General features: G+C 45.6%; 1 protein-coding gene across 2 annotated transcripts in view; it reads right to left on the bottom strand.

Annotated features, from left to right (window-relative positions):
• LOC120524095 (interferon alpha/beta receptor 2-like) overlaps positions 1-25,384 on the bottom strand; it is a 40,215-nt gene that overhangs the window by 8,869 nt on the left and 5,962 nt on the right. The window contains exons 2-8 of one of the 2 annotated variants that reach the window (XM_039745962.1): positions 18,700-18,807; positions 15,720-15,831; positions 13,048-13,171; positions 12,478-12,659; positions 8,478-8,617; positions 7,612-7,771; positions 3,496-3,611 (exon numbers count right to left, since the gene is read on the bottom strand). In XM_039745962.1, coding sequence (XP_039601896.1) covers positions 3,496-3,611; positions 7,612-7,771; positions 8,478-8,617; positions 12,478-12,659; positions 13,048-13,171; positions 15,720-15,780 — 783 coding nt within the window. In that variant the 5' untranslated portion in view covers positions 15,781-15,831; positions 18,700-18,807. The remainder of the gene's footprint in view (positions 1-3,495; positions 3,612-7,611; positions 7,772-8,477; positions 8,618-12,477; positions 12,660-13,047; positions 13,172-15,719; positions 15,832-18,699; positions 18,808-25,384) is intronic. The other variant, XM_039745963.1, reaches the window with a different exon arrangement.

Here is a 25,384-nt window from a genome sequence, read left to right as displayed (position 1 = left end):
GCCATGAAGAAGCTTACATGATTGGCACGAGGACTCTCCTGATCTCCTGTCTCTTGGAATGTTTGACTCGCACTGTGCAGGAGTCACCTTGAGACCCACCACAGCATCCCCAGACTTATTACTTGCTAGTTTCTTTCATACTCGGGCAGAAAAATTATTGAGCACCTCTCATACATTAAATGGTACTAATTTTGGTGCACTTGCAAAGTTTGCAGGCGACACTAAAATTGGTGGCATTGGCCGACTCTGAGGAGGCACCAAGAACAACCCAAGAAGACCTGGTCGAGATTCAGAACTGGGTGAACACTCAGAAAATGGAGTTAAAGGGCAGAAAAGTGAAATGTGCTACATGTGGGTAAAAGAAACATTGGTTATATATACACAAGATGGGGGGCACCGAGTTACAGGAAGGGGGGCTTAGGGGTTTGTGTTGACAAAGCGTTCATAATCTAAGCAATACACAAAAGCGATTCAAAATGTTAGGTTATATCATAAAAAAACGTTGAATATAAATCAAGGGAGCTGTGTAACACACTGGTGAGACCACATCTGGAGTGTGGTGGGAAGTTCTGGTCACCACACTACATGAAAGGCAGATGAGAGCATCCAAGTGCATCATGGGACTGAAGGACGTGTCCTACTGTGACAGACTCTGAGAATTCAACTGATTTACTCTGAGCAGAGACTGCATGGGGACATAAATAAAATGTATCATCATCATCATCATCATCATCATCACTGAGGTCCTTAAAATCCTCCAAAGGCATCAATAAACTAAACAGTGAATTGCACACTCGAGGACACCTAGTGGAGACTAATGGGAAGTGCATTGAGGACTTCCTGGCTTTAGTCCTAATTTACTGGAAGAACTTTGAGAATCTGAACAAACTACCAAGACATGAAGTTAAAGCAGAAACCTTGAGGACCTTTAAGAAGGAGGTGGATGAGATACAATATGGGGGCAGCTTGGCTATGAGCTAAACAAACGAGTGGCAAATGCTCTTAATGGTCCCCTCTCATTATTTTACATTTTTAGGTTCTTATGTTATGCCAGCTACATGGCTGCCAAGTGGACGGATCAGCATTGTGTGGTGAAGGTGGCTCAGGGAATCATCGGGGTGGGCCTCTCGCACCTGGACAGCGTCTGTCATAGCCGACTGAAGAGGGTGGCTGGCACCATCAGCAGCAACACTATGCACCTCGGGTATTCCCTGTTTGACCCGCTGCCACCAGGAAGGTGTCATTGGGTGATCAACAGACAGAAAACTGGAGCTGTGGTCTCCATCACGCCACAGTCCAACTGATGAGAATGGATTTAAAGCCCACCTTGGACTGGTATTACACACACAATTCTCAATCTGATGACCTACTGCTAGTTTTTAGTTTATCGCTCGCTCTTTTGCTGCTTTTATGAGAGACGTCATATCAAATTTCATTGTGCACAACTATGATGACACATAAAGCGTTGAATTTTTATTTAGCTTGGCGACAGTGCCAGCCCTCTTCCTGATATCCACCATTATTAAATTGGTGCATTTGTCGCAATCTTTAGACAAGAGCGATGCTTACTTTGGTTTCCTTTATCGACTATGCCAACGCCATTTCTACGCTGGTAAGGCCTAACGTTATCCAACACCTTTATTGCCCCTTTAGTTCCTCTCTGAGATGACCCCGACCTGCTCACTGTGTGTGTCTGTGTGTTTGTTTAGTTGGTTGATTGATTGGCACTTCTCGGACTTTGACAGACTGTGCCCGCTGGCAGACTCTCACCTTTCCCAGCTCTGCCACTTGCCCTGCCCCTGATGCTATCAGCTTTCCATTGCCCTCTGCTGGAACAAATGGGTTCAAGAAATATACGGATGGCGCCACACCTCATGTCTTCTGAACCTTTTCTTTTCAAATATTAAGTAGAAGCGCAGCTGAGCCTATCCTGGGAGCACGAGGTGCCCAGCAAGAAGCAGACCAGCAGGGGGCATCAGCTCATTGCAGGGCACACTCAAACGGACTTTGAGGTTTGGTGGGGCATCACGACAACAGGCAGGCAAACTGCACACAAACTGAGACCTGAACTCGTGTCCTGAAGCGGTGAGGCAGCAGAGCGTAATGCTGGTCCACCATCCATTGATTTGCAAACAAACTTTAAAGCATGGTGGGCTACAGCCTACCCTCAGCATGTTAGGTACAAGGACTCTGTGGTCCATTAACCCCCTCACTTATATGAAAAGGACGGTCAACAGATAAACCAACACAAATAGGCAGGAAGAAAAAAAAAATTAAAATCCACAGGGACACCAAGAGAACACGCGGGATCCACACAGAGTGGCCAGTACTAACTGCTGTGCCACACTGCCACCCAAATCACAGAGACCTGGTAGAATGTACAATCTCCATCCAGGCAACTGAGACCTGAACCCGCATCTCTGAAGCTGTGAGGCGGCAGGGCTGACCACTGGGATCACCTGTAAGAGGAGGATTTCCTTATTTTACATACTCTGAATTCTCCCAAATCACAAAATTAGAAATACATAAAAAAAAATATATATATATTAAAAGGAGTAAGTCCATCCATTAAACGGGTCCTCGTCAACATGGCTACCATGGCAGAGGTCGCCACAGTCCTATCAGCGGAGCTCGGTGCACATGTTTATATAGCGCCTTTCACCCCACGCTGGCTCAGATCACCGCCCTGATTTTCAAACGGCTTGCTGTCCTCAACACTTGAATCGTGGGCTCTGATTGGAATGAAAGGCGCTATACACTTATTTTGACGTATGCACAATACAGTGTCTGGTGGCCTTTTTTTTACTGAGATGAGCTTTAAATTCTCAAGTCCCTGCAGTGTGGACTGGATGGACTGCCAGGTTATTGGCCAACTAGTGTATCGTCACCCAGTGTCATGTAACGTCCTCAACTTCCATCAGGGTGCAACAGGATGGGCTGCCCACCATCTTTATCACCTGCAGGGCAGGGAATTGCTTTTTAGTGTAGCACAGGCCAGCTGAAGGTGTGGGACAGCCAACTTTACAGTTTAAGCAAAAGAAGATTAAGAGGTGACCTGATTGAAGTGTTTAAAATTATGAAGGGAATTAGTACAGTGGATAGAGACTTGTATTTTAAAATGAGCTCATCAAGAACACGGGGACACAGTTGGAAACTTGTGAAGGGTGAATTTCACACAAAGATTAGGAAGTTTTTCTTCACACGAAGAACGATAGACACTTGGAATAAGAGAACAAGTAGTGTGGTAGACAGTAAGACGTTAGGGACTTTCAAAACTCGACTTGATGTTTTCTTGGAGGAAACAAGTGGACAGGACTGGCGAGCTTTGTTGGGCTGAATGGCCTGTTCTCATCTAGATTGTTCTAATTCTAATTCTAACTGCCATTTGTAGTCGCAGGGCACAGCTGGAATGAATGTCAGGGGGCAGCTCAAGGACACGGTGACCGTCACCAAAAGCAACCTGCCATTGTTAAGTACAGTAAGCGGCTCTCTTACCAGCACGTCAGGAAGAGGGTCCCTCGGTTTGCACAGAAATCCACTGTAGGCCAGGGCCGCCAGCACAAAGCCGGTGCAAAGGAGAGCAACGCACAGGAAGGACAGGAGGACGGTCACTGCAAGAGAAAGAGAAAAAGAGACGGGAGTGAGACGGGAGTGGGACAGTCAGGACACACAATGGCGGACGGAACGGCTGTTAGCTCAGATTAGCGGGGTGTCGCTGGCACCGCACGTACAGAAGACACACTAACGACACACAACAGGAATACGAATGGAGACGACGACGAGAGAAAACGTCAGCGTGACGTAACATTCAGGTGCCTCCTGGTCAACTGGCTGGAGAGTCGGACCCTCTTTCCATTTTCTAGTCACTTCAGAGAGTTTCTTTTATTTTTATAGCAGCGAAGCAAGCGAAGGTCAGGACATCAAATAGGCGTTTTAGTCCCCTTCTCGAGTACCACGTGACGCGGGTTGCGACTCCAGTGACGCTTAGTAGGTGGATGGAGAGGCTCCGTGACGCATTGGAGTTCAGATTTATTAAATAAAAACTTCATTTCTAAAACCAAAAAAACCCGTTGGAGATTTGAAATCGGTGCTCACGTCTGAAGCTCCAAGTGTTGGCCGCATCTGATCACTGCAGAGTGCGGACCCTCGTGACGCTTTGCAGTTAAATGACAGCGTCGGAGTTCATGTCCAGTTACTGTAGGAAAAAGGGTCACCCGGCCGTCAGTCGTACAATTCCCCCTAAGTTAGGGGACTTTGGGCAAAAAACTTTGTCACAGAACAAGACTTGAATAAAATGTCTACTCCTGGTAAAAAAAAAAAAAATGATCTGTTCACCTGTTGTCAGCGGCCATCGCTGCACAGACCAGGGACGTGCGCACGGTCAGAGGAGGCAGGCGACTCAACACGAAAAGTAAAAACACAAATAACGATAACATAAATAGGTCCACTGGTCTGTGCTCATTTGGTTTCTGTATGATTCCAATAATTTTGATCATTTTTTTATAGTCAAAAAAATCGCTGAATTTGCGCATTTCCTGTTCAAATACGGTGGAGAAACGCGAGGAGCTGCTACAGCGACGAGCCTCACCTCCCCTCGGACAGCGCTGTCCCTCACACACTGACGGGCTTGATTGGCGCGCGACTGTCGCTGTCTCTCTGTATGTCGCCAATGTAAGGTCTGCAGACACGTTTATTAGACACCTGACTTTCCACAGTCTGGCTAATATCTTGAATGAATGTGTGTGACATAATTAGTCTTGCTGATCGGAAATCAAACCGCAGTGAGAAGGCACAGAGTGAGGGAGGCAGACAGTACAGTGCCATCCTGAAGGGTACCCATGTGAGCCCAACAGGTGCTCGTTGCTGCTGTTCTACGCAGAGGCGCCAATAAGTTAGCGACATCATTAGAAGACTCTGGACGAGTGCAGGCCATTCAGCCCAACAAAGCTCGCCAGTCCTGTCCACTTATTTCTTCCAAGAAAACATCAAGTTGAGTTTTAAAAGTCCCTAACGTCTTACTGTCTACCACACTACTTGGTCTCTTATTCCAAGTCTCTGTCGTTCTTTGTGTAAAGAAAAACTTCCTAATGTTTGTGCGAAATTTAATAAGTTTCCAACTGTGTCCCCGTGTTCTTGATGAGCTCATTTTAAAATACAGTCTTGATCCACTGTACTAATTCCCTTCATAATGTTAAACACTTCAATCAGGTCTCCTCTTAATCTTCTTTTGTTTAAACTGTAAAGGCTCAGCTCTTTTAATCTTTCCTCATAATTCAACCCTGTAGTCCTGGAATAAGACTAGTCGCTCTTCTCTGGACCTTCTCTAGTGCTGTTATGTCCTTTTTGTAGCCTGGAGACCCAAACTGCACACAGGACTCCAGATGAGGCCTCACCAGTGCATTATAAAGCTGAGCAGAACCTCCTGTGACTTGTACTCCACACATCAAGGTGCTATATAACCTGACATTCTGTTAGCCTTCTTAATGGCTTCTGAACACTGTCTGAAGTTGATAGCTTAGAGTCCACTAAGACTCCTAACTCTTCTCATAAAGTGGACTCTCAATGTTCAGACCCCCATTGTGTATTCAGACCGGACATTTTTACTTCCTATGTGTAATTCTTTACATTTACTGACATTAAATTTCATCTGCCCAAGCCTGTATGCTATCCAAGTCCTTCTGTGATGATATAACGGATTCCAAATTATCTGCTAATCCACCTATCTTGGTATCATCTGCAAACTTAACCAGCTTGTTACTTATATTCCTATCTAAATCATTTATAGATATTAAACATAGCAGCGGACCTAGCACTGCCCCCTGCTGGTCACCACTCTTAATATCGGCCAGTTCTGATGAGGTTCCTCACACTTCCTGCATTTGAGCCAATTCTGCACCCATCTAAAAACATCACCCTGAACTCCCACTTCTTTTAACTTGATGCCCAACCTCTCATGTGGCACCTTATCAAATGCTTTCTGAAAGTCCAGATAAATAATATCATCTGCTCCACTTTGATCGTATCCTTTTGTTGCCTCCTCATAGAATTCCAACATGTTAGTAAAACACCACCTCCCTCTTCTGACCCATGCTGACTGTCCTGTCCTTGCCATGTGTTGCTCAATCTTATCCTTAATAATTCCTTCCATTCATTTTCCTGTGATGCCCGTTAAGCTTACTGGCCTATAGTTGCTCTGATCTGCCCTGTCACCCTTTTTATATAATGGGATGATATTTGCCATTTTCCAGTCCTTCTGAATCTCTCCAGTGCACAGTGACTTCCTAAAATATGTGTCAAGGGTTTATATCTGTACTCACTAGCCTCCTTAAGAACACGAGGATAAATATTATCTGGGCCTGGTGATTTGTTTGATTTCATCTTATTTAATCTCAGCAGCTCTTCTCTCTCTACAATTTCCAAATCCCTCAGTACCTCCTTAGTAGTCCCTGTTACTGCTCTGAGGTTATCCACTTGTGAACACCTCAGAAAAATGTAAGTTTAGGGCATCTGCTATTTCACTGTCTGTATCTTTTAATTCCCCTTTTACTATTCCTGATGAACTTGACCTCCTCCTTAACTGTTCTTTTACTACTAAAATACTGAAAGAATCTCTTGGGGTCTTCTTTCGCCTTATCTGCTATTCCTCTCCAACTGTCTTTTAGCCTCCCTGATATCCTTCTTAATGGTTGCCCTCATGTTCTCATACGCATTACGATTCTCTTTGCAGTCATTAGTCTTATATGCCTTATTTGTCAGTTTTTTCCTTTGCAACTTCTTTTTTAAATCTTTATTAATCCATCGTGGAGTTTTTTTAGTTTCCTATTTATTCCAAATTTAGGTCTGTATCTGTCCTGCATTATATTTTTAAACCTGCTCCACCGCTCCGAGGTTATCCACTTGCTCACTTGTGAAGACCTCAGAAAGTCAAGTGCACTGCGGCCAAAATGGAAGATTAAGACTTTTAAAATTAAAGGAAAATAAGGAGGACATTTACAAGAAAGTGATGGAGATTTTCATGGAGAAGGGTAGGCGCGTGGACTTCTTTTACAAATAAAGGTAAGACCATAAACAGTTTTCAATTTTATATAAAAAAAAAAAAAAAAAAACACAACAAATGGGATCAGACTAAGAAAACAACAATTTAATATTTCAAAAGTTTTTGACCTTAACTAAAATATTCTTTTGTTTTTCCTGTTATTTTGTTGGACAGTCCGTATTAAAATTGATTAAAGCGTCAGAATTGCGGTCAAACTTGAGATCTGCTGTTTTTTTGTCCACCGCTCTATACTTTTATTTGTATTGAAGGAGTTTGAATTGTGGAATCGCAACAGCAAATTGAGAACACGTGGAGGGTGAGGATCAAATGCGCTCTCTCTGCTCTTTCTTAGCCAAATATGTGCCTTACCTGTTTGTGTTTAAAGAATGAGATGAGATATGAAACACAACCAGCGGTCAATGTGCCAACTGAGTAGTCAATAAGCGACTCTTTGGGGTTCACAGATTTGTAAATGTCACTCTGAAGGAGTCACCAGCCATGAACCTCACCACACGTCACTGGCACAGACGTCTATAAAGAGAGAAAATGAAGGATCGATAAAGGAGATGGCATACCGTTAAAGACATCTGGTGAGCTGGAGGACTGGCACTGCCATCGGGAGGGCACCGCGTTACTGTTGGAATTGACAGACATGCGCACCATGATGCAGTAGGTTTTGCCAGGGGTTAAATTTGTCATAATGTAGCGATTTTGTGTCGTTTCATGTGTGGCCACCTTAAAGGGAAGAAAAAAAAGAAATATTAAAACAACCAAAAGACTACTCAGGTGCAGAAATTCACAAATCCATCATCAAAGCCGTTTAATCCGTTCGCGTTCGGGTCGTGGTGCCCATCCACATTACACACAACACGGGGACCAACCCTGGACAGCATGCCAGCCATTCACAAGGCCCACAGGTCCTCAACAGGGAGAGTTTAACTGAACCAGAACATCACCTATTGAGGAGAAAAAGAAAACTTCAGATGACTTCCGGAAAACAGAAAAAGAAAGAAAGAAATTGAGGGAGCCTCAAGGCACTATTAAATAAAAAACACAATTTAAAAAGCGAGATTGATATGACAGATGCTCTGTAACAAATAGAAACATGTGAATGGCACTTTATGATGGGTAGATCCATGTGAAAGGTGCTATATAACAGATAGAGACACATATGAAAGGCACTATATAATGGAGAGTTAACTGTGAGAGGTGTGACATAAGAGTGTCAGATGTGAAAGGTGAGACAGAAGAGCCACCATGATAAACAGACCTATGCTAAAGGCGCTATATACTCAAATAAATAAAGGAGGCAGATTCAAACTCCTCTTCAGCCAGCTGATCTCCAGCTTCAAACACTTCAGGTGGCTCCCACCGACTGGCACCAGGGCTGCCCCCCCTCCATCATGAGCGCCCCCCCATATCCACGTCCCCCAGTAATCACCTCGTCTTTGCTGCTCTCGTTGACGGTTATCTTATAGGTGATGACAGGATACATGTTTTCAATGGCGCTGGGTGGCCTCATGTCTACGATGAGGTGGTCTTCATGGCTGCTCAGAGTCACTTCAGGTGGGCCCAGGATGGCTGCAACATTGCAGGTTTAGTGTCAGATAAGGAATATGCAGAAAAATTGGGGAACTTTATACCTGTGCTATAAATAAAAGAATCAGACCCTTTGGGCCACAATGGGGGCTACAGAGGTGGAGCGGTGTGACCCCCCCAAGCTGTCTTTGTTTTCACTGGGGGTTACAGATGTGCACAGATAAAAGAAACTGCCCACCACACCTGAGGGCTGCTACCTGTTAAGGGGTCTCACTGGTAACCTTAACATAATTGACAAGACAATGAAATGAACAGAAGGAACCCAAGCTACAGAATAATAAAAACACAAAGGAAAAATTAGCAGAGAAAAGAAACAAAGGGGGAAAACACAACACACCCCCATGTAAGCCGTGACACAATCATGGCAGCAGTGGTGCCTGAGCTGGACGTGCCACCTTGTAGGGGACAGTGTAACACCTCAGCCACCAGGGGGCACACGGCTTCATTTGATATTCCTGAAATGTAAGCACCAACATCCTGGACAAGCCACTGGACTGGCATAACTGGTGGGCATCAAATGACAATCTGTGCATTTCCAGGTACCGAGGACCAGAGGTTTGGGGTCCGGTAGCTGCACTCCATAATGACGACAGCAGAAATCGGTGACATGTTTGTACGCCGATTAGCACGTGTAAGGAACAACAAGGACCCTTGAAACCTACAACAGGAGGATCTGATGGACCGAGTGAATGGCGGGCACTACATAAGAGATGGGATTATATAATGGAGAGAGTTCAGCGACTTATTTGGTGAGGAAGACAGAAGTTTTCAGGTCAGGCAGCTCCACTCAGGAAATCTGGAACAGACAATGGGGGACGTGGGCCATGGAAGGGAGACTTCACCTGAGCAGTAAGGACCCTGGAAAGAAACCTTACATCACAGCCACTAGGGGGAGTGCTACGTCCACAATGAAAATGACCTCTGCAGACGTTACACACTTTGGGGGGTCTGTGTGTGTGTGTGTGTAAGGAGGGGAGACTGCAATATGGCAACTGAGCCTGCCACTTGAGGGTCAAATCAGGGAAAGAAAGAAACGCATCAAAGATGGACGTGGGTTAATAAAGAGTTAAAAAAGAAGCTGCAAAGGAAAAAACAGACGACTAAGGCATACAAGACGAATACCACCAAAGTGAACCGTAGGGCACATGAGGGCGACCATTAAGAAGGGCATTAGGGAGACTGAACAACAGTTAGGGAGGAATACAGCAGATAAGGCGAAGGACGACCCAAAGAGAATCTGTCAGGATTTCAGTAGATGGAAATGAAAGGCACTACATTACAGAAGGGTAGATGCTGGCTGTATATGCCAATAGATTCACCAGGTCAAGTGACAGAAGTGACAGGTGGAGAGAAAAGACCAACAAAGAAAACTGATAAGTGGCATAGGAGGGGGAGGACAGACTGCTGGGTGCCTTTTCACTTTCTCTCATACGAAGTCAGGAAGTGACAAACTTATTCCTTCAAGTGTAGGACATTAGAACAGTCTGGACGAGGACAGGCCATTCAGCCCGACACACCCTGCCGTTCCTCTCCACTTCATTCCCCCCAAACAGCATCAAGTCGAGATTTGAAGGCCCCTAAAGTCCTCCTGCCTGCCACACTACTTGGTCTCTTATTTTAAGTGTCTGTGGTGCTCAGTGTGAAGAAAAACTTCCTGATGTTTGTGTGGAATTTCCACTTAAGGTTCTGACTGTGTCCCCCTGGTGTTCTTGATGAACTCGTTTTAAAAAGTCACCGTCTTGATCCACTGGACTAACTCCCTTCATCATTTTAAACACTTCAGTCACGTCACCTCTTAATCTTCTTTTGTTTGAACTCTAAAGGCTCAGCTCTTTTAATCTTCCCTCATCACTCATCCCCTGTAGCCCCCCATAATCAGCCTCGTCGCTCGACCTTCTCTAGTGCTGCTATGTCTTTATGGAGACCCAAACTGCACAGAGGACTCCAGATGAAGCCTCACCAGTGAGTTATAAAGCCTGAGCAGATCCTCCTGTGACTTGTACTCCACACGTCAAGGCGCTATATAACCTGACATTCTTACTTACATTTTTACTTCCTATGTGCAATTCTTTACATTTACTGAAATTAAACTTCATCGTCCACAAATCTGCCCAAGTCCTTCTGAAATAATTTAATGGGTACTAAATTATTTTATATATAAGAGAGTAGAACTAAATCATTTATATATTAAAATAGCAGTGGGCCCAACACTGACCCCTGCTGGTCACCACTCTTAAAATCTCCCAATTCTGATGAGGTTCCTCACACTACACCCTGAACTGCCACTTCTTTTAACTTGATGCCCACCCTCTCATGTGGCACCTCATCAAATGCTTTCTGAAAGTCCAGATCAATAATCTCATCTGCTCCACTTTGATCGTATCCTTTTGTTGCCTCCTCATAGAATTCCAACATGTTAGTAAAACACGACCTCCCTCGTCTGACCCCACGCTGACTGTCCTGTCCTTGCCAATTGTTGCTCAATCTTATCCTTAATAATTCCTTCCATTCATTTTCCTGTGATGCCCGTTAAGCTTACTGGCCTATAGTTGCTCTGATCTGCCGGTCACCCTTTTTATATAATGGGATGATATTTGCCATTTTCCAGTCCTTTGGAATCTCTCCAGTGCTCAGTGACTTCCTATAAATATGTGTCAGTGGTTTATATCTGTACTCACTGGCCTCCTTAAGAACATGAGGATACATCTGATCTGGGCCTGGTGATTTGTTTGATTTCATCTTATTTAATCTGAGCAGCTCTTCTCCCTCTTTAATTTCCAAATCCCTCAGTACCTCCTTAGTAGTCCCTGTTACTGCTCTGAGGTTATCCACTTCCTCACTTGTGAAGACCTCAGACAGATGTGAGTTTAGAGTGTCCATTATTTTCCTGTCTGTATCTTTTAATCCCCCTTTACTCTCTCTGATGCTCCTTGACTGTTCTCTTACTATTTAAAGACTGTCGTAGGGTGGTCTTATCTGCTCGATTCCTCTCTCTTTCAGTCTCCCCGATATCCTTGTTAACGGTGGCCCTCAAGTTCTCATACGCCCTATGATTCACTTTGGAGTTATTCGTCTTTATACCCCTTTTGCCGTCCGTCCTTCCTTTGCAGATTATTGTTTTTTTTAACTCTTTATTAGTCCCCTGGCTTGTTAAAGGACAGGCCTGTTGCTCACATGTGCTCGGTGGACCTCGCGACTGCTCATAATGACAGACTGTGCCACACTCCTTAAATTCTGGAGTTTCTCTCCGCACTTCTCTAATTTGTGGTTTCCTACGCAGTCCGTCAATGGGGAGGCAGTCGCACAGTCAAATCCCCTTTTCCAGCTCCGTGTCTCTTCACAGCGGCTGTCGGGGTTATGAAGCAGCCGACGTCCCTTTTCCTTCTCTCAGTTTCTGCTAAATATCCTTTTGCCAGTCCTGCTTTTAAATACGCCGTCCTCTCTATGAACGTCATTACTTTATTTGTGATGTTGCCTGTAAATCCATTCATTCTTGCCGTCTGCCTTTTTTTTTATGTCATTATGTCTATTTTGTGTCTCCCACCAGGCTGCCAACTCCAGCCTGTCACTGCTAGTCTGCCACCTCCTCTGTGCTCACATGGCAGGGATATGAAAACAAGCGTATGGCCACCCTGTGCTGGAATGTAAAGGCACTATAAAAGAGTTGGTCTCTTTCTCTCAGCTCCATTTTAAATCTTTTGTTCTCCTGGCTCCCCCTTTATAACCTTTGACCCTTCTCTTGTACCTTTTCCTCACCTATCCCCACAGATCACTGAGTCACCAGAGTGGTGAGGTGACACCTGACCAGACCAGAATTACCACTAGGAGGCGCACTCACTCACTTTTAGCAAAGGGCTGGAAGTCGCTGCTGGTCACTGTCCAGGAGGACCTGGTGTTGTTCTTCCTGTAAGCTTGAACCCGGGCCTTGTAGTACATGTAAATGTCGCTGAAGGTCTCCGTTAGATTGCACACTGTGGGCTCAGTAATCCTGCTGCAGGACTCGACAGACCACCATTTATCAAAACTTTAAGGGGTGGAAAAGGAGAAAAAGTAAGCAGACGTGCCAATCCAAAAAGGAATAAAAAAAAAAGGCCTTGGACTGCCCGTCACGTTGGCACTGTCCCCAAGAAACTAAAGTCCCACATAAGGGCAGTGCCAAAGGGGAGCCAGCTGATATATAGGTAGTTGAACGTCCCAAAGGGAAGACATTACAGTATTGTAGGGGGCGCTCTAGAGCAGACCCACCCCAGAATGTCCACATCAACACCGAGGACATAAAGGCATTGCACAACATTCTGCTCCAGTGCCCTCCTTGGTACAACCTGAGCAAGAAACTATAAAATGGCCAGGAGACACTCACGACACACTTGAGCCTTCATTTCAAACCGTTTGTTACCACGGGATGGACCTACTTGGACCACTGAACTCGGTACTGCGTTCTCTCCGGGGTGTTTCTTCCAGGTTTCCACCGCAGGATGTGCTCTAAATTTCGGGAGTCAATGGACACCTTCACCGGGGCTGGAAGAACGGCAAGTGCTGGAAAAAGAAAACGTGAGACGTTGGTCCAAATTTAATTCGGTGGCACCAATGGCTTGAATAAACTAATCGATTACAGAGTCAGCATTGCTGCTGTGCATTTAAATTCTTTAGTCATCCAAACTTTATTCAAATAGCTCTCGTTACTTTGAGTTGATTAAGAATTCATTTGCTTTAATATTGGAAATTCACTTTGACGTGTGTCCACCCTTAACATCTGGCTTGGGCAACGGATCCGAAAAAGAGAAACATTCTGCACAACTTGAATTACGGCTGCTTTGCTCTTCCTGATTTAGTGTGAGAACGGGCACCGCAGCTTGGATATTTTATAAATTTAGAACATTTACACGTCTGAGAGCAGCGCCTGTCGACAGACAGACCCCCAGTAGGCAGTCTGAGCATTTCAAACAGCCGTAGAGTGGTGCACCAGGGCTGACAGCACAAAGACTGGTGTGGTGGTCCGAGCAAATCACACACATCAAAATATTAATCAGGTCACGTCAGGTACAGCGCGTTGCCACACCCACCACCCGACAAAACAGCTTGGGATTCTGGTTGGCAAAAGGGCAGATATGCAGTCCCGTCCCACCCTCCAGAAAAGACCCTCTGTCTGCGGCAGTCAGGTGTTATGTGGGCATCCCCTTGACCCAGTCCAGCCATTGGGGTCCTGTGAGCCAGGTCACCCTCGGGGAAATCATACCACATGGCTGTAGTGCCATGACTGATGCCCCCTCACAATGCAGGTGATGGGCCTCATTTGGGACTCCATGATACCCACCACATGCCCAACCTACCTGGAAAGGGGTCTCTCTCTGAACTGCCTTTCCTAAGGTTTCTTCCATTTTTTTTTCCCTACAAGGGTTTTTTTTTGGGAGTTTTTCTGGTCTTCTTAGAGAGTCGAGGCTGGGAGGCTGTCAAGAGGCAAGGCCTGTTAAAGCCCACAATCTCGTGTGATTTTGGGCTTCACAAAAAATAAATTGTATTGTCTTGTATGAGCAACACAAAGTCAAACCACTGGTACCCAAGGATTCTCCAAAGAGACACACATGAAGGAGTCCAATCTTCATCTCAGGTCACTGGATAGCGTCCATGTCTCGCAAACAGGGCACCAGGACTCTTGGACCTTCGTCCTTTTACAGATATCTGGAGCGCCACACATCCCTTTCCAGCGACCTCATGACCCCCGTGCTCTCCCAATCCGTCTACTGACTTCATATGAAGAGTCACATGAATGTCACCGCCGAGGTAAGTAAACCTCTCGATGATGAGGTCGACACTCTCTCCACAGACAGACACACTGCTGACGGCCGTTCCCAGGAGGTCATTAAGGGCCTCATGTTGGTTTTTATCAGGACCATCACAAGCCCAGACACTCAGACCCCTCACTCAGTCTCTCGAGACCCCCGATCAGAGCCTCCATTGACTCTGTGAAGATCACAGCATCGTCAGCCAAGTCAAGATCCGTGAATCTTTCTTCACCAACAGATGCCCCCCCGGCCGCTGGACCCCACAACCCTGCCCAACACCCAGTCCATGCAAGCATTGAACAGAGTAGGAGCAAAACACACCACTGTATTAAACTGGAAAAAAACACAGAGGGTCCGCCTCCACTCTGCACAGCATCTCACAGTACCAGTGGACAGGCCGGCCCGGATATCCAGCAAACTTGAGAGGATCCTGCAAACCCTCAGGATGTCCCACAGGGTAGCGCAATCAACGGAGTCAAACACTTTACAATAATTGACAAAAGCTACAAAGAAACTCACGTTTGCCATCCACGAGACCCTCAGTGCCAGGATGAGGCTCATGGTAGGCGTAAAACCAAACTGTTCCGGTCGCTGGTAGGTGAGCAAGTAATCACGGATCCTATCGAGGACGACCCTAGCGAGGACCTTACCAGGCACCGAGAGCCGTGTTATCCCCCTGTAGTTGCTGCAATCCAGGCGATGACCCTTCACTTTCCAGAAAGGGACTACAAGTCCTGTTTTCCATTCAGTTGGGACGACGCCCGTCTCCCACATGGAAGCAAAGATTGCTTTAATGGAAATTTAATAATAAAAATAAAACAAGATACTGGTGTGTCTTTGATGAAGTAAATCAAAAACTCTTCGTCGTGGTGAACCCAATCCCTAAAACGCACCCAAATCTGACACCATTCTCGCGTTTTTTAACTTGCTACTTTGCCACAATTGCAAGAAGTAAACAAATTCAAACGTCTGAATGAGCGAGTGGCACCAATGCGGGTGCTCATCAGAAATGCAATCATTGACTTCAAGGGGTTACAAGGGCAAAGTGTGCCAGTTTGACTCCCAGCTGGCCGAGTGCGGAGAGATGAAGGGAAGACGCCGTCCTTGATGGAGATGGGAGAAGATTGGGTCTCAGCTCAAATGGTCCTGGACTGTGGAGAGTGGAGGAAAAGGAATGGGGGGGGCAACCTGGGAACCGACCATTGAACCAGTGATGATGATGATGACGACGACAATGTTAAAATGATGGATTTTGAAACCACAGAAAGTAATCAAATGGAAAAAAATGCAGCTGAACTCACCGACATAAGACAACTTCATGATGACGATGAGTAAGAGAGTCTTCAATGGAAGGATCATCATTTTTCAAAATGGCTTCTCGATGTTGTTGCCATTTCTTCCATTTTTTCATGCCTTTCCAAAAATAAAAAATAAATAAATAAATAAATGCCACTGACTAGTTCCAAGATTCTCACTAAGCGCTCCCCAAACTGATACGCTACTTTATCCGAGTTATGAACACAGACACACAGGACACTGACGGTGCACAGCCACTCCATTTGGAAGAAGAGCAGGACCCTCATCATCAGCCATTTCATTTTAATTTGTTTTACGCGACTTCTGTGCCAAACTGAAACGGGCCGACTGCTGCCGCTCATCTTGCTCACCGTAAGGCGGCTGATAAAAGGACAGGCCAACATCATCACTCTCTGAAAATATTTTTTTTTTCTTGTACAAAGATTTTGTTGGTCACGTGTGACTAAAAATAAAGTTGTTGGGCACCCATAAAATTACTGTATTACATTTAGTTCATTTAAAATGCTGATTTGCTAAACTGAAATTTCTAACCAGCTTAACTATGGAAAGAAAATAACACGTCATATGAAAGTCTATGCATTTTAATCACCAGATCACAGAAAAGTGTATTTTGTCAAATGTGTATTTCTTCTTCTTCTGGCTGCTCTCGTTAGTGGTCACTACAGCAGATCATCATCTACTGTCCTCGTCATCTCACTCTGTCACCCCCATCCCCTGCATGTCCTCTCTCAGCACATCCATAAACCTTCTCTTAGTCCTTCCTCTTCTCCTCTTCCCTGGCAGCTCCATTCTTAACGTCCTTCTCCCAGTATACCCAGCATCTCTCCTCTCCACATATCCAAACCGATCTCTCTCCTCTCTGAATTGGTCTCCCAACTGTCCCAACCGGAATTGCCCCTCTAATGTCCTCATTTCTAATCCTGTCCATCCTCGTCACACCCAATGCAAATCTTAGCATCTTTAACTCTGCCACCTCCAGCTCTGTCTCCTGTGCCACCGTCACCAGCCCATACAACACAGCTGGTCTCACTACCATCCTGTAGACCTTCCCTGTCACTCTTGCTGATACCCGTCTGTCACAAATCATTCCTGACACTCTTCTCCACCCACTCCACTCTGCCTGCTCTCTCTTCTTCACTTCTCTTCCACAATCCCCATCACTCTGTACTGTTGATCCCAAGTATTTAAACTCCTCCACCTTCACCAACTCTACTCCCTCATCCTCACCATTCCGCTGACCTCCCTCTCATTCACACACATGTATTCTGTCTTGGTGGCCCTACTGACCTTCATTCCTCTCCTCTCATATCTCCATCTCTACAGGGTCTCCTCAACCTGCTCACTACTATGGCTACACATCATAATGTCATCAGCAAACATCACAGTCCATGAGGACTCCTGTCTAATCTTGTCTGTCAGCCTGTCCATCACCACAGCCAATAAGAAAAGGCTCAGAGCAGATCCCTGATGTAATCCCACCTCTGTCACTCCTATCGCAGACCTCACCACAGTCACACTTCACTCGCACATATCATGTACAACTCTCATGTACTTCTCTGACACTCCCGACTTCCTCATCCAATACCACAGCTCCTCTCAGTCACCTTGTGATATGCTTTCTCCAGGTCCACAAAGATACAATGCAACTCCTTCTGTTCTTCTCTAAACTTCTCCATCAACATCCTCAGAGCAAACATCTCATCTGTGGTGCTCTTTCTTGGCATGAAACCATCCTGCTGCTCACTAATCATCACCGCACTTCTTCACTGAGCTTCCACTACTCTGTCCCATAATGTCATGCTGTGCATAAAATGATGAAAAATTGATAAAATTAAAAAAAAAATATCAGTTTGTGTACATTGGTTTCAAACCTTCGACACGCTAACAACTTGACTAATGCTGATTAACTGTCATATTAAAGTAATTTGACAAAACTTCAATATCAATTAATCAAAATATATATATATATATATATATATATATATATATATATATATATATATATATATATATATATATATATATATATAAATTAACTAGGAGACTCTGCCCCCTGCTCACTTCGCTTGCCAAGCCCTGGTGACTGGTGCTGGGTGCCCACTATCTTGTGGCTAAGCCACTCAAAGGACATTGGAGCATTCCTCCATTAGACACCGCAATTTAGAGAGATAGAGAGAGAGAGAGAGAGAGAGAGACAAGGAAAAAAAAGGCTGTCCCGCCTCCAGGGGTGCTGCTGTCAATCACCCGACTCTTCCTAATCTTTGTGGCCACACAAGCCAACCAGACAGACAGCAGAAAGCACAAGACTTTCTTTTTTTTTTTTATTACTAGGGGGGTTTGCCCCCTGCTTGCTTGGCTCATCATCCCCCTGCCCACATTACATGCCAGCAACGTCTCTGCCGCTCCTGTATGTGGATTTCACTTTCACCAAACAACAAATCTTTTAATTCTCACGGATACGCCTCTTCATTGGGAGCAAACACTACTTTTCCCTGATGGTGACACGAATTAGACGATCTTCAAGTCTCCGACTTAAAGTTTAGATCCAAACAATCTATTCAATCTCTTTTCGCTGTTCTGTTATTTCACCGATTAATAATTTCCGTCTGTTTGCGCTAATGCGATCTTAACTATCATTCGAATTTTCATACTTCCATTTTCTCGTTATTTGTTCCACACCAACATTTTTGAAATCTTTACGACGTTCTACTTTGTCGTCTATCCTAACCCCAGGCATCGTTAAATTTCTTGGCGCAACGTCTCGTTTCGTGGGACAATAAAGTGTCTGAGAAAATCCCATCTTGTCTCTCTCACAAAGATTTTTTTTATTATAATAGAGAGAAATGTGGCAGCGCTACAGTGTGGAGGTCGATTCGGTGAAACTACATCAGACACAAGAAGAAACACAAAGCCTGCAGTCATCGACCTCCATGTTACCTCATATCAAGTTAGGTCAACGCTCACCACTTCAGTTTCCACAGTTTTTCTGCTCCCGGCTCGCCTCGCCTCTCCTCCTCCTCCTCCTCCTCCTCGTCCTCGTCTCCTTCTGGTGTGGACAGTCAATGTTCTGTTCTATTAAAACAGAAAGAATCACCTGAGATTTTATTTGACTGATGGTGTTCAGTTCATGAAGATTTTTCTTTAATGCTGATGAACAGGAAAGCCGTTGTCTTTGGTTGTGTTGGGTCTGCGGCTAAGCAGCATGGGGTCCGCTTTTAAATAAAGAATTAAACAGCTGGCGTGATCTCGGTTGTGCTCAGTAGGTTGCTGGGGTCTTTGAGGCGCAGTGCAGCTACACATGAAGGTCCACTGGCTTTCCGCAGGTCGCAACTGATATGCTGGGCCAACGGGGGCATATAAGAGGGAGCCGGCATGGCAGAAGAGGAAGGGAAGAAAATGGAAGGAAAGAAAGAATGGAAGTTAAAAAGACGGGAGAGAATGCGGGCAGCCAGGAGGAGAGCCCTTGGGAGAACGCGAGGCTGAAGAGAGTCATCCGCACAGAGCACTTTGGTGGCATGGGGAGTGACACGTGGCTGGATCTGCGCACGTCTGGGAAGGCAGCGGCAGTCAGTGAGGCTTGGGTGGGGAGTCCTGTCTGGGCCACGGATGGCTGCAGGGATCCAAGCCTCGGTAAGAAGAGCTTCAGATGGGGCGCCCAACTGGGAGCCATGGAGCAGTAGGGACCTACCTAGAGAAGGATGGCAGCGTCAGTCGGTGGGCATCTCTTCTGTTGTTTGTAAGACCCCGTTTGGGGAGAGCAGACGAGATCTAAATTTTAAAAGGACGTGTTGGGGCTGCGATTTTAGAGAAGTTTTCCACCAAAGGACATTAGCCTCGTTTTTTAATGGATTATTTATGGGGTTGTTTTTAACCTCCACACATTCACAGACATTTATAGATTATAAAGGAAGACTTTTGAACACTGAACTGTCTACAATGTGTGTCCTCATCGGCCCGGCTCATCTCAGTTACAGTTCAAGAGGCTGCCAAACAGGAGCCAACCTGCACCGTCACAGGGGGGCTTCTCTTTGAGAATGGAGTCGCACACATTGAATGCACGAGTCTTTGTGATTGGTCTCAGCTGAGCTGGCATTTGACCAATCAGAGCGCCCCACTTTGGTTTGGCGGCATCTCAGCAGACGCCCCACTTGTTACATGTGAAAGTGTGCGGAATTACTGTATATGTTAAATAAGTTCAATTTAATTTAACTGTCTGTTCTTAAAATGCCATTTGTTTGATTGGGTTTGTGAAATTGAATCAAGGTTTCACTGCAGAGGATTTAAAGAGCGTTCAACTGATGGCCAATTCATTTGGTGTTTGAATTATTTCAGTGTTTTCTGGAATTGTTAACATTTCCTAATGTAGACCTACACTGTATATTAGTTTGGTTTACTTATTTAAGTAGAATATTTATTTCATATTAGCTGTAACCGGCCATGCGTTGCTGTGGCCCAGTCTGGTTAAATGGAAAAGAAAGAAGAGAGAAAGCGCACGTTTCTAATGCGTTTAATTTCCAAATGCTTGTGGGTATACAGTATTGTTTGCCGTTCTGTTGTCTGTGCAGATAGAGAGATTGTCTGGTTTGCCGACTCTAGAACGCGCAACATATAATTGTCCATGTGAGAAGCAATCCGTGTCCAGATCTAAACCGCACAATTGTAAAGATTCGCCCTGAGCTTTGTTGATGGCGATTACAAACGCCAATCGAATTGGGAATTGCAATCTCTTAAAACGAAATGGCATATCCATTGGAATCATAGGAATGCGAGGAATGAGGACATCTTCACCGTTGAAAGGTCCTGTCAAGATTGTTGCGTCTACGACGTTGCTCATTCATTTTTTTTACTGCAAGCCACGTGTCGTTGCAAAGCCTTGGCTGGTTGATATCTCGGAACATGATGATTGGCACGCCGATTTTCAATTGCAGTATGTGCGGTGGCATCCCTGGCAGATCGAGTGAATTCAAAAATTCTGTTGGATAATTGACCGCTTCATCTGCTTCCACAACAGTGTCGATTCCCAATTGATTGAGAACTTTGTTCGCGATTTCTAAGCACAAATCTTCAATCACTATCAACGCTTCGTTGTAGATTTCTGCTGTGAACTCCATGTTCAGATTTGAATTTTGTGTATTCGACGGAAAATATCTTCAGCCATGTGCGATTTATATTTCTCCCATAACTCTGTTGGAGATGAAGGAGAGCAGGCGGTCAACATGACTGCAAACAATGCACGGATTTCATTTGGATGGGACGTGTTGCACGCGTCATTAATGCATACATCCCAGTGTCGGTCGTTCTCCAATAAATTCAGAGCTTGACATGCACTTTGGAAAGGACCGACAGCATGCGACGAAAGAAGCATTCATCTTGATTGGGACGCACGGTGTACAGTCGGCCTATCGTAGTTTCTTTGAATATGCCAGGCTGTCCGTCGACTCGCTCTCCTCGTTTGCGTCGTTCAAATGATTTTCTACTCGCATTCCATGTGTAATACGTAGGCACTTCCGAATACAGCAGTGTTTTCGCAAACGCGTCATTTTGACATAACGTGAAGAAAGCAGTTAACGTTGCAGCCGGTGGATTCAGGGCTATTTGTTGCACATTTCCAGCTGTGAAATAAACGCGTTGTCCAAATCGGAAACTTTAAAATGGAATCGTAAAATATTTAGTATACGGTGGCGCAGTGGTAGCGTTGCTGCCTCGCAGTTAGGAGACCCGGGTTCGCTTCCCGCGTGGAGTTTTGCATGTTCTCCCCGTGTCTGCGTGGGTTTCCTCCCAAAGGCATGCAGGGTAGATGGATTGGCGAATCTAAATTGGCCCGTGTGTTTGCCCTGCGGTGGGTTGGCACCCTGCCCAGGATTGGTTCCTGCCTTGTGCCCGGTGTTGGCTGGGATTGGCTCCAGAAGACCCCTGTGACCCTGTTTCCGGATTCAGCGGGTTGGAAAACGGATGGATGGAATATTTAGTATAGCGTATGTTGCTCTTACGTCCAACAGATGGCGCTGTGCTTTAACAAAAGCAGGTTTTTACCTGCCACAGGTGTGGTGTGACATCTATATAATCTATAAAAACACGCGCGTATTCGAATGCAACGTTGTGTCAAACTTTCAAAGCAATCGGTGAAGAACTTTCGGAGATTTCAGATTTTGAACAAACGAACATTTCCATTGTTTTTTTATATAGATTTCCGTTTAATGTTCTAGAAATGCTTCTGTATGGAGATAATCCTGAGTGTAGAGTGCCATCTAGTGGCTGGTTAATGACACTGTCAGCTGATAACTTGTTCAACCAGTCGTGTAATATTCAACAGAGGGAGAGACTAAGAGCTAATTTATATTAATTTTCCCTTCATAATTATATAACTTTGGAAGGAATCAATAAACAGATTTTGGACATCTTCATTTGTCTCTGACTGGGTGCCCTTAGTAGCTGTGATTTAATTCTGGACCAACGTAATCCTTCACAACAAATACACTGCCTGGTAGGACTCGCTATGAGGGGCACTCTACAAACACTGCCCCCTGTCTTATAGCGCCACACACAGTTTGCTGCAGCGGCTGAAAAAGGGTGTCTCCCTGGATGACCACTCAGGTTGAGGACCCTTTGTTCCTCCACTTAGCCTTCTTTTTTTCTGTTTTTGGAGTGACACTTGGTGACATTAGTGTGACTATTCTGATTTGACAGTTCACTAAAAACCTGGGTGACAGGCCTTGAAAACAAAAAACAGAAAGAAAAAGAAAAAAAAAAAGAAGAAGAAGAAGAAGAAGAAATCAGCCTGGCCATAAACTCAAGGAGCAGGCTTCACGGCCTACCTGTCTCTGAACAGATTTGATGATAAGGACCGCCAGTAGATGGACGCAGTCCAGAGCCGTCCAAGGTGGGTGCCAAAGGGCACGGACGACCGAAACTCAAAGAGCAAACACCAGACAGACAATTGAAGATCTCTACACAACGATTCACCGGTCAGTTTTGGATGAAATGTCACATGGGTCACGCATTCCAAGGCATCCTGGGGAAAGAAAGAGCGCCATGGAAACACCCGACGCCTTTGCTCTGAAATGGTGGCACCCACAGAATAGTATAACATGAATGTTGTTGCCACATCCTCTTAATTAATGGAATTTCAATTTTTCCAAATTCCAAAATCCAGTTTTCTTTGGACAAATGAAATTAAAGATCAATGTGTACCAGAATGATGGAAAGAATAAGGAGAAGAGAAGGATCACCACATCATCTGTGAAACATGGCGGAGGCCGCGTTATGGCCTGATCACGTGTGGCTGCCAATGGTAGTCGCTCACTGGTGATTATTGATGATGTGACTGGTGACGGAAGTCGCAGGAAGGTGCCATGCTGTCCGTTCAGAGTCAGACAAACGTGACAAAACTGACAGGACGACACTTCACAGTACAGATGGACAACCAGCCAAAACATACTGGGACAGCAAACCAAGGGCTTTACAATGGAATATTCTTCAATGGCCGAGTCAATCAACTGGCCTCAACCCAACTGGACGTGCAGTTCACTTACTGAAGACAAAACTGAAAGTCCAACGAACCAGCAGCACCTGAAGATCAGCGGCAGTGAAGGCCTGGCAGAGCATCACCAAGGTGGACACCCAGCACTTAGAGATGGCCGTGGGCTCAGACTTCAGGCAGTCATTGACTGCAAAGGATTTTTATCCAAATCGTGTCGACAGGGCCGGATTTAGATGACAAGCGGCCCTAGGCTATTCCACTTATGAGGCCCTTTCAACTCCCATTTTTTAGTTTGTTCAAATTGCTAACAATTTGAATGAAGGCCCCTCTTGATCTTGAGGCCCTAGGCTGAAGCCTAGTTAGCCTATTGGAAAATCCGGCCCCGAGTGTCGAGAAAAGCCAAGCAAAAAGACCCCTTTAATTGGCTAACTAAAAAGATTACAGTATGCGGGCTTTCGAGGAAACTCAGGCCCCTTCTTCAGGCGAGACGTAATCAAATATCCAAATAGTGGAAGTGATCATTTTATTTGGGGTGGCACGGTGGCGCAGTGGGTAGCGCTGCTGCCTCGCAGTTAGGAGACCCGCCTGGGTTCACTTCCTGGGTCCTCCCTTCCCGTGTCTGCGTGGGTTTCCTCCCACAGTCCAAAGACATGCAGGTGGGGTGCATCGGCGCTCCTAAAATTGTCCCCAGTGTGTGTGTGTGTGTGTACCCTGTGGTGGGCTGGTGCCCTGTCTGGGGATTTGTGTCCTGCCTTGTGCCCTGGGATTGGCTCCCGGTGACCCTGTGTTAGGGTATAGCAGGTTGGACATGACTGACTGTTATGATTATGTTAGCCTGTCCAAATACTTTGGAGTTCTAAAAATGGAGGAGGGGAGGGACCACGTCTACAAATGGCTGCCATTAAAACACTTCAATCCTTAAACACTTCATTTCAGATCCATTGTGGGGGCACACAAAGCCAAAATGATGAAAATCCTCATGGAGCCGACTGTACAAAGACGTCCTTCTGGTACATTCGTGAAGGAGCCGAGCCTGCTGCACTGGGGAGAAGTCGATATCAGCAGATGAAGCTGAGCGGGCGAGAAGTTCAAAACTGGAAGTGCGACTCTGAAGCAGGTGCTCACTTGGTCAAGGAGGAGTTGTGTTCATTTTCAGTTCCCATGGAGCTCTTTAGGTGGCGGCCACGTCTCGATGTTTTTAGGGCCGAATCAGCGCCTCAGCTAAAACAGCACAAGCATTTACACAGAGTGCTAAGAGTGACATATTCTGAGGGGGGCCGCCCCCCTACGGTTCCCCTATTAAAACCCGATTCCACAATTCGACTGTGTGCGGAGTACACTAAGTCACAAAATCCAACTCCCAGAGCAAAGGAGTGGCTGGCGGTGTTGGCAGGGAGGACTGTAATTTACTACGCTGGACTTGTGCCAGCCTGACGAGTTATTGAGTAACTGGCACTGATTAAACAGTTCACAAATGTCTGACCATAAAGGAATGCGTTTACCTCTCGGAATTCCCTCTGCACCTGCCACATTCCAGTGAAATATGAAGAAACGTGTTACAATGAGTGCCACCTCCGTCCATCTTCTCAGCCTGCTTATCCTGCACAGGGTTATGGGAAGCTGGAGCCTCTCCCAGCAAGAAGGGCACCGGGATGGCATCTTGAGCTGGTGAGAAGAAGCTTGGGGTGTGTGAATGTCAGACGTCAGCTCAAAGTGAAGATCTGCCTCCTAAAATATTACCGAGCCAAAAGAACAATGGGGTGGGGTGCGGTATGGCGGTGGTTTCAAGGTGTCTCATCCCTCACGTAGGTGACAATTGGATAAAAAAAGACCCCGTCGCATGTTCGGCTCCAGACAGGCCGGTCCGAGTGTCAGGTTTTGTGTCCTCTCTTTGAACGTTTCTGATTCTCACGTCATCGTCTCCTGGCGATTCCCCAAATCCTCAGACGCTCACAATAATCCCATGGGACGTGGAGTCTTGTAATGCCAGCGCGCGGTTCGTTTGGCCTTCACGAGGACAGCGTCACTTCGATCAAACGTGTGGCTGTCGTTTGACGCATCGCTTGTGTCGTCTCTCTTGGGTTTCCCAAGATTCCCAGCTCTTCACGTAAATCGCGCCAAATATTACTGTGTAAAACGCTGAAGTACGTGTGGTCTGCCCGTCAGCAT

Source organism: Polypterus senegalus, chromosome 2 (assembly GCF_016835505.1).
Source record: "Polypterus senegalus isolate Bchr_013 chromosome 2, ASM1683550v1, whole genome shotgun sequence".
Classification (NCBI taxonomy): Eukaryota; Metazoa; Chordata; class Cladistia; order Polypteriformes; family Polypteridae; genus Polypterus; species Polypterus senegalus.
Note: the sequence above shows the minus strand (reverse complement) of the source record. Positions and strands in the feature narration are given on the sequence as shown.